The sequence below is a fragment of the Leopardus geoffroyi genome, chromosome A3, assembly GCF_018350155.1.
Source record: "Leopardus geoffroyi isolate Oge1 chromosome A3, O.geoffroyi_Oge1_pat1.0, whole genome shotgun sequence".
NCBI classification, from domain to species: Eukaryota; Metazoa; Chordata; class Mammalia; order Carnivora; family Felidae; genus Leopardus; species Leopardus geoffroyi.
Genome location: NC_059336.1, coordinates 28735031 through 28744218, shown reverse-complemented (window position 1 = coordinate 28744218; position 9188 = coordinate 28735031). Strand labels below are relative to the sequence as shown.

The 9188-nt window shown below is 50.2% G+C and overlaps 1 protein-coding gene across 1 annotated transcript; it reads left to right on the top strand.

Moving 5' to 3' along the window:
* The first annotated feature begins 231 nt into the window (after positions 1–231).
* On the top strand, positions 232–6141 carry LOC123580395 (tyrosine-protein phosphatase non-receptor type substrate 1-like). The gene is made up of 4 exons (XM_045445071.1): positions 232–1409; positions 4927–4953; positions 5127–5264; positions 5739–6141. The coding sequence occupies exons 1-4, from the start codon at positions 1022–1024 to the stop codon at positions 5756–5758; spliced, it is 573 nt and encodes a 190-aa protein (XP_045301027.1). The 5' UTR covers positions 232–1021; the 3' UTR covers positions 5759–6141.
* The last annotated feature ends 3047 nt before the right edge of the window (positions 6142–9188 follow it).

Here is a 9188-nt window from a genome sequence, read left to right as displayed (position 1 = left end):
ATTTGACAATAAATTATATTTAACAAAATAAATTCAAGTTAGTTAACATATAGTGTAGTATTGGTTTCAGGAATAGAATTTAATAATTCATTGCTTACATATAACACCCAGTGCTCATCACGACAATTCTGCTTCTTAATGCCCATCACTCAATTAGCCCATCCCCCCACCCACTTCCCCTCCAGAAACCCACTATAGTTCTCTATAGCTAAAAAGTCTCTTATGGTTCGCTCCTTTTCTATTTCTATCCTATTTTACTTTTCCTTCCCCTCCCCTCTGTTCATCTGTTTTGTTTCTTAAACTCCACCTATCACTGGAATCATTCAGTATCTTTTTTCCAACTGACCTATTTCCCTTCGCATAACACACTCTGGTTCCATTCACGTCATTGCTATTGGCAATATTGCATTCCTTTGGATGGCTGAGAAAACGTACAAACGACTGACAGATACGTGAAGAAACATGCTCAAAACCACTCATCGCCAGGGAAATACAAAACAAAACTACAATTAGATACCACTCACACTTGTCAGAAGGGCCAAAAGTAACGCCTTAGGAAACAACGGATGTTGGCCAGGATGCGGACAGAGGGAAACCTTCTCAAACTGTTGGTGGGAATGTAACCTGGTGCAACCACTCTAGAAAGCAGTATGGAGGTTCCTCAGAAAGTTAGAGACAGAGCTACCCCATTAGCCAGCAATTGCACTACTGGATATTTCTCCCAAGTATACAAAAACACAGATTGGAGGACACGTGCACCCCAGTGTTTGTAGCAGCACTATCAACAATAGTATGGAAAGAGCCCAAATGTCCATTATTGATGAATGGATAAAGAAAACGTGATATGTGTATCACTGAATCTCTCTGTGTTTTCCTTTCCTCGTCTGCAACAGGGTCCCGTGTCACAGGCTCGTCGCGAGGGCTACATGCTGTGTACGCGCAGCGGGCTGGGCTCACGGTGTGCACTCAGTGAAAGCTGTTGTGGATAAACACTTGAGCAGACATACAGGATCGCACAAGGATGCTAAATACCTGCTTTGTTCTCCCTCCAGGTGTGGCAGGTGAGGCGGAGCTGCAGGTGATCCAGCCCGAGAAGCTGGTGTCTGTCACAGCTGGAGAGACAGCCACTCTGCACTGCACCCTGACCTCCCTGGCCCCCGTTGGGAAAATCAGGTGGTTCAGGGGGACGGGGCCAGACCGGGAGTTAATCTTCAGTTTCGGAGGGTACCCTCACTCCCCTCGAGTAACAAATGTTTCAGACGCCACAAGGAGAAACGCCATGGACTTTTCCATCCGCATCAGTAACATCACCCCAGCAGACGCTGGAACCTACTACTGTGTGACGTTCCAGAAAGGGGCCCGTGAGGTGGAGTTTAAGTCTGGACCAGGCACCCAGGTCACTGTGAGCAGTGAGTATCACTCCGTCCCCTGGTTGTGACAACAAGTCAATAAGAAGGTCCTCCATCGCTTGAGCAACAGATAAGGATCAGGTGCTGTCATGGGTGCCCCTGAATCAGCCCCTTCCATGGATCAGGGACGTTGAGGCCTAGAGAGGTTGTGCTATTTGCTCAAGGCCCTATGGCTGGTAATTGGTGGAAAATCTGGAACCTCAGCCTGCAGGCTCCCAGCTCTTCCCTTTTCCAATCCTGACCAGCCCTCTGGTTCCAGTGATGAGGGACCGAAAGTCTGAGCGACTTTCCCAGTTACAAGGCCTCACCTCACCCCTGCCTCTGGAGAGACCTCTGCTTCATGTGGCCAGTACTCCCTTTACTCAGCACTTACTCAGCACCTGCTGGGTGTGTTCCCTGCTCTGGGTGCTGTGGAAGTCGCAGGGAACAAAACAGGCGACGGCTTTTGTCTCATGAAGCTTACGTTCCCCTCCCTTCCGGTGAGGACAAGCACACCCGGGGAAGGGATGTGGGACAACGTCTTTCTTTCACCTTCAGAAAAGTCACAGTGAGAAGCAGCCCAGGCTCCCTGTTTCTACAGACAGTCCAGTTTGGAGGAGAGGCCAGAGGTTGGGTATTGGCTGTGGGTCTGTCCAGAAATCCCTCATGCGATTCAGGCGCTAACTCACATAACAGCAACTGAGTCTTTGCACATCCCTTGGCCATAGGCAGGGAAGGTGGCTTTTCTGATGGTGCAGGTATTACGGAAGGTCCCAGGGGTGCATCCTTTGTCTCAGCAGCACAGCTAGTACCTGGCTCCACCACCAGGAAGACCTGTGCCTCTAGCAGATTGCTTCTTCCTCTTCCCCAAGCTTCCCATTCAGGTGAGAACCGATGAAGGAGGACCCTGGGGGGCACCAGGCCAGATACTGTATCTTCATCATGAAAGCTACTCCGTATCACCAGAGCTACAGGGAGGGGCCTCGTCTTCCCTGTTCATAGATGGGGACACCGAGGCTCAGGGGATCTGACCCGAGCAGGAAAACAAGGAGCCAAGGTTAAATGCCAAGCAGCCTGAGGCACAGCCCTGCTCTCTCTGCACACTCACTGTCCTGGTCACAGCGGAAGAAAGCTCCAACCGTCTTCTTGATACTCTGGCACGGTTCTCTTAAAATGTCCCTGCCTCCCTGTTTCAGGTTCCTATGGCTGCAGTAGTAATTAGCACACTCTCAGTGGCTTAAAATGACACACATTCCTTTCTTCCATTTCCAGAGGCAGAAAGTCTGAAATGAGTTGTCAGGAAGCGTTCCTTCTGGCTGCCCTGGGGTAGAGTCGGTGTCCTTGCTGTTCCAGCGCCTAGGGTCCCGTTCCTGACCTATTTTTGCTGCGGTCAATATGCCTCCTGCTCCCACTCTCCTGTCTCCCTCCTTCACTTGTAAAGGTCTCTGTGATTAAGTTGGCTCCACTCTGATAATCCAAGATAACAACCCACTCAAAACCCTACCTAATGACCACACAAGTCTCTCTTGCCATGGAAGGTACCCTATTCACAGACTCTGAGGGATCTTGGCCAACCATCCCAAGTCCCAAGTCAGGCATACTTTGAAACAGTTTCCTATAATCTGTGTCCTGATGTGCGGGACATATTTCAATATTTTCTAATTTAAGTTGGATTTAATACTGGCAGTGGGATTTCTAAATAACTTTCAGGCTCCTTGGCCCCTTCACCTGCCCTTTCCTTTGGCTGGTGAGGGTGGGAGGGCAGCAGTGTAAGTGACTGAGCTTTTGGATTTGGTGAATTTTCTCTTTTGTCTCCCAGAGATTTTGAAGGTTGGGCATTGTCTTCAAGGACTATTGAGAACGAGATTTCCATAGAATTTACTGTCCTTTTATTCTTTTTCCTTTGGGTTTAGAAGTTCTATTCGGAGATGAGTAACTAAGGTGCTGCCTTGTCCTCAGCAGACACAAGTGCCCTGAGGGCTTTGAATGCCCTGTCTCCAAAGTCCCTATCCCACATCTCAGTATCTGTCTCCCATCGTTCCCCATCACGGCCCTGTTCTGGCAAAGCAGGTGCACTGAAGCTGAGAATCCAGTCTTCTCTGTAGCGCCGATGCTCTTATGGTGATGGTGGACCCAATTACGTCCTTAGCTTTTTCTTCCCTCCGGCTCTAGGAGGTGTGAGTCTGCAATGTTGCCCGGATGTCCTCTTTCACACTTGACCTTTCAGGTGTGATTCATTGGTCTTAGTTTGCATCGTCTTTCTCTGAAAGGCATCAGCCCAGCAACACCCATCCAATCCCATAGTTCCTGTAATTCCCAACTCATTTCCAGATTGCCAGGGTACTCCCATCCTCTGCTCACATCATCCCAGGTCACCACTGTGAGGTTTTAGCAGTGACAATAGCAGGGACGGCTGGGCCCTACCCCTGCCCCGCCACCCACCAGGCTGGGGACCTCTTGGCCAGTCAGCTGACTGAGACCCGGGTCTGTCTCTGCACCTTAGAGCTGGGTTTCCAGACCCCTCCCAGACAAACTCCGCAGATCACCTGCCTTGGGAAGCAGCCTCTAAGATATACGAGAAGGGGGATAGCTCACTGTGGAGCGCTGCCCAATTTATGTGCATGTGAGACAGGGAAGGAGGCAAGACTGGCAAAGGGAAATAGTGACAACAAGGCAGCACAGAAGAGTCATACTTGGACAGAGAACAGGCGAGCCGGATGCTATTATTGACTTTTTAAAATGGAGCGGAGGGGTGAAACCTCTGTACCCACTCTTCCTCCAGGCCTCTGCTGCAGGCTGCCCTCTAGAAGCAGGTGCAAACATGGGCAATGCGCCTGCTTCAACTGAGTATAAGATCAGAGGGCCACCCAGCTAGGACCCACCATCTGCCAACATGCCAGGGGTAAAAATGGTGTCTCTGGCTCTTCCTCAAAGATTATTCCGTATATTTCAAAAACTTACTGGGACTTCTTGATGTAAATCTAAGAGCAAAAAGCAATCATTATAAAAAGGCAAAGAATCTGAAGCTATGCATCCAGAACAGTGATCTATGTGCAACAGAAAGATGTTCCCTGATGTTGGCACCGGGGTCTGGGTGGGCTGGATGGTGTTTGAAGCCCCATTTCTTACCTCTCTAGGGTGTTGTCCAGGCAGCAGGTCTTGTGAGGTCAGGTCACCCTGAGGGCTCCTTGAACACGTGAGAACATGGGGTCATCGAGGCCCGTGCATGGAAGAAAGCAGGACAGCCTTGCACCTCATTCACCGTGACATTGTCCTCACTGTACTTGAGGCTGGGCTGATATTCGTTGCTATGACCCTGAAAGGTTGGACATGTCCTGGTCCAAAGACAAGGTCACAGATTCACCCTACGGGACAGCAGTGAGTGATTTCCCACTCATCTTGTGACCCTCCGTAAACTATGAGCCTGTTCCCTCCTCAGAAAGAGAGTGTCAGACCTGCCCCATCGGGTGTGGGGAACAAGTCAGTAAAGCTCACTTGCATGTTGTTGAGTTCTCATTGTCCCCATGTCTTCCCTTAGGAAGGAGAGCTGGCAGCCCGGGAAAAGGTGAGTGAAAGGGAGTACTTACCCTGAATTCTGCCTCGAGGCTCTCACAGGGGAAATTCATGAGCTTCAGACCATTGATGGACCCAGGTTCCCTCGGTTGGGGTAAGTGGAGGCCCCTGGGAGTAGACTTCTGGATCCCTCTCTGATGCTGCCTCCTGTCCCTTCATTTCTAGACCTAGAACTCTCTCCTTCACTCTTGGTGGCTCTCTCCCTGGGCCCCAAGCTGCTGCTGCTCGTCTCTGTCTCTGCCATCTATGGCCACAGGAAGCGATGGATTGACTGTGAGTCATGGACAAGGAAGACAGAGCCAGGTCAGTCCTAGAAGGAGCCAGGTCAGTGGAAGGGGCAGCCCACAGGTCATACAGGGTCAGCGCCCACTTGGAATAAAGAGCAGGTGACGCATCTCCGTCCACACCCTCGGGAAGCCTCAGGGATTGTTCCGAGAGTTTCCCAACTCCCAAGAAGACTGTGGGGGTCCTGCAGGAAGTGGGTGGGGTCAAGGGCTGTCAAAGGATGTGCACATAGTCCTAGGGTTTCTTGGAAGGAAGTGGGTAGAGGGGCTGGATGGTGGGAAACCCTGTGGAGACCATCTCTAGATTATTTGGGCGCAAGGTGTCCACATTTAGAAGAATGCTGACAGGTGCCCGCTGGCTGCTCTGAGGACGGCTCCCGCTCTGACCCTCCGTGGGACAGACTGGAGAGGATGGGGAAGGGGGATCAGGACCTAGGAAGGAAGGCTGAGGAGGCACAGTCCATGTCAGGGACCGCCTGTCTTCTCACTACAGGTGACCCAGGAGGAAAATAGCACCGAGGACATAGGAGACACGTGGAGAACATTTCTGGAATGAAGAGCAGATACTGAAATGTGAACATGGGTCCACGGCTCCTTCCTTCCTCCCCTGCTACATGCCATCCTCGGTCTCTGCTGCCTCCTTCCTTCCCTGAGGGGCCCAGCCTAAGACAAGGAACAACTAGAAGCTTCCACAACCCTGCCCCAGATGCCTGCTTCCCCAGAGACCCAGCTGCCCACAGTTCCTGCTGCTCCTCTCCCAGTCCTTGATGCCCCCAGAGCTGGTCTTCATACCTGGTCCTGAGCAGGGGCCATGGGAACGTGCTCTGGAAACTGACACACGGGTATCTTCCTAGAATGTGAGAAACAAGTCACGTGTACGTATACCAGGCTATCGCTCATCCATTTCCTGGGGACCATGGCCCCCATTAAGTACACACTCAAGGCCGTGCTCTCATGGGCCATTCCTGCCAATCCCCAGACTCGCCAGCCTCGGTGAGGTTCTCCAATGCCTCCTGAATGCAAATGAATCCCATCTTGCGTGGAAGAAGAGAAATGATTCTCCTTCCCCTTTGCCTACATGTCCTTCTACTCAAAGTAGAGAGAAGTTTCCCTCCTCTCCCTGTGATGGGGACACCAGCTCTCCATTCAGCTTCATCTTTCCTGATCCCCCCCACTCGTGTATAGGTGCTGGCAGTCCAGAAACCTGGACCCTTCCCTGGTTTCCTTCTTTATACCCCGTGTTCAACTCTGCCTTCATAATGCTATGTCCAGTGGTGAGATGGTAAATGTTCAACAATCCACGTTCGGAAAGAAAAAGAAGCCTCGTTTGTGGTGGTTGTCTACTTCTGTGGCGTCTACACTCCCAGCGTGGCCAATTTCAAGCTGCCAACAGTGGAACAACTAGCTTGCAAAATTCCTGGAAAGCTCTCAGGAGCGAGGGCAAGCCTCCTCCCGCCCACCAGGAAGCTCCACCCAGCACCTGCACACTGCTCGCTCCCAGGCTGCCCCCTGGTCCCGGCCACCAGCATCCCTTCCTGGACCATTGCCGCGTCCCTAACAGACTCTCTGGGTTCCGCCACAGTGACCCTTTGGAAATGGAGGTCAAATTGTCTCCCTTCCGTGCTTCTTCCCCCTACAGATGTGCACGGCTCGGTCTCTCCGCCTTTCAAGCTCTGTTGACCAGTCACTTTATGAAAAGCACCTTCCTTGAACCACCCACATAAAATACCAATTCCTGTCTCTCACTGTGTGTTTTCCCAGCTCAAACCCAAACTGAGTTGTTTCCCTAGAACTTAAGATCAGCTGACACGATAAATGGAGACAGTGCTTACTTTGCACAGTGACACAGGACTTAGGCAATGACAGTGCCGCTGAAAGCAAGCGAAGTGATCTCAATAATCAGAGGGGAAAAGTAACAATTTTTCTGCGACCCTTAAAAACTCCTTTCAACACATTAGAAGCCCTCCAACTATCAGTTAGGAATGTATAAGGACATGAAAAAAGAAAAGTAAAGCTGTTATTCATTTGGTGTAGGGTCATTGCAAACATTAGAAATGTTGAAAAGGGAAGTGTTTTATCTTTTGTAAAGACTTATCAAGAGTAGTTTGCAGAGGGCTTGCCTTCTTCTAACCACAGTCTCACTCCTTTCTCGGCTGGGATCAGTTTCTAACATTCCATCCCTTGCACTTCCAATGCTGCGATATCTTTACAATATTAATGTGAATATATGCTGGTGTCACTCTCTCCGGGACATTCCCTGTCCCCGCCCCCACCCCCAGCCCCACCTCCTCAGGTACGCGGTAAGTTTATCTTCACTCTGCTCCTCTGGGTGCATATCTAGACTCGGGCAACGGTATTCCCGGCAGCATTCCCGTGAAGGCCGCCATGGCTTCATGAACCCCTCTCACATTCAGTTTGAACTTGACCTCTAACCTCATCTTTCCTCCTGTGCACTTTCAGCTTTGTGCCCATTCCCTTTTGCCATTTCTTCACTTTTGTACAATGTCACGCAGGTTTATCGTGGGAAACCAGGAGACTACATAACCACCTGCTTTGCTATTGTGGCAAACACACATCCCAACCCAATGATCACGGCACCCTGATCTCAGACTCCCAGCCTCCTTAACAGTGGGAAAGAAGTTCCTGTTGTTCAAGGCATCTAGTTTACAGTGTTTTCTTCTAGTAGCCCAAGTCAAGTAAAATCTAGAAAAATTATGGACTTTGCTTAATAATAATGTACCAATATTGGTTCATTAAGTTATAACAGATACACCAGATTACTGTAAGACATTAATAAGAGGGGAAACTTATACAGCTGTGTGCAGCTGTATATTGAAACTCTGAAGGATTGTTCCAAGTTTTTTCTCAATGTAAAACTGTTTCACAAAATTGAGTCCAATAAAAAAAAACTTGAACACCTTGTCCTCAGCTCTCTATCTTCCTTTTGCACCCTGCTGGGGGACACTGCAAGGAAATGAGTGGTGGGGGGATTTTGTGTTTATATACAGGTTTTATCTCCCTTCAGGTCTGAGGTTTCTTCTCCTCCTTCCTCTGTCCTCTGCCACAGCTCACTCCAGAGCCAGGCACTCAGAGATCCCAGAAGGAGCTACTTCTCAGTCCCCCATGACATTCATCCTCAACTTTTCCAAGTGGTAAAGCCCAGTTCGTCCAGGTGTGCTCAGAGACCTCTGGCCCCCTGGGTGAGTGGGGTAGTTCTAAGGACCTCAGTGTGGGGGGGAAGGGGGTTAATCCATGTGCTGAGGTCAAGGAACAGAGTTGGAAGGGGCTCTGCAGAGCAAGGTGGGTGCTGTGATGCACCAGGCCTCAGGAGGTGGCTCTGGGCTGTCACCCTCTTTGGGATGGCCTCAGCTGAGGACAGCCACCTTGCCCCAGGTCATGCCCGGTAACCTGCCACATCCAGGGGCTCCTCAACATGGGGATATAGAGGCCCAGCCCGCTCACCCCAGCTCAGGACAACTCTGAAATCACATCCTAGCACCAGATCCCATAGGAGATCAGCTGAATCTTCACTGGGACCTCACGGCAGCTCAACTTCTTTTACACATTCCTACTCCCTTCTCCTCCCTTCCACACGTTCGGTCCTGAAAGTACTCCCTAAAAAGACCCGCCTGTTAATATTCATCTTAATAACTGTTTCCCGTGTGGAACAAAGAGGTTGTTGTTGGTACCAGTAAAGGTGGGAAGCCTTTTGACTCTAGGGGCCAAGCCAGTCATGGAAGGATGGACCACATATCATATACCATACACTACAAGCCATAGTCCATATACCGTATACCTCATGCCATATACAATATACCATATGCTATACACCATTACCATTTACAAAATACCAAGCACTCTGACTATACAAGAGCAATGAGAAACCACAAGACTCTTTATGCAGGAAAGGGGTATAATCAGATCTGTGTCGTAGAAGACCACC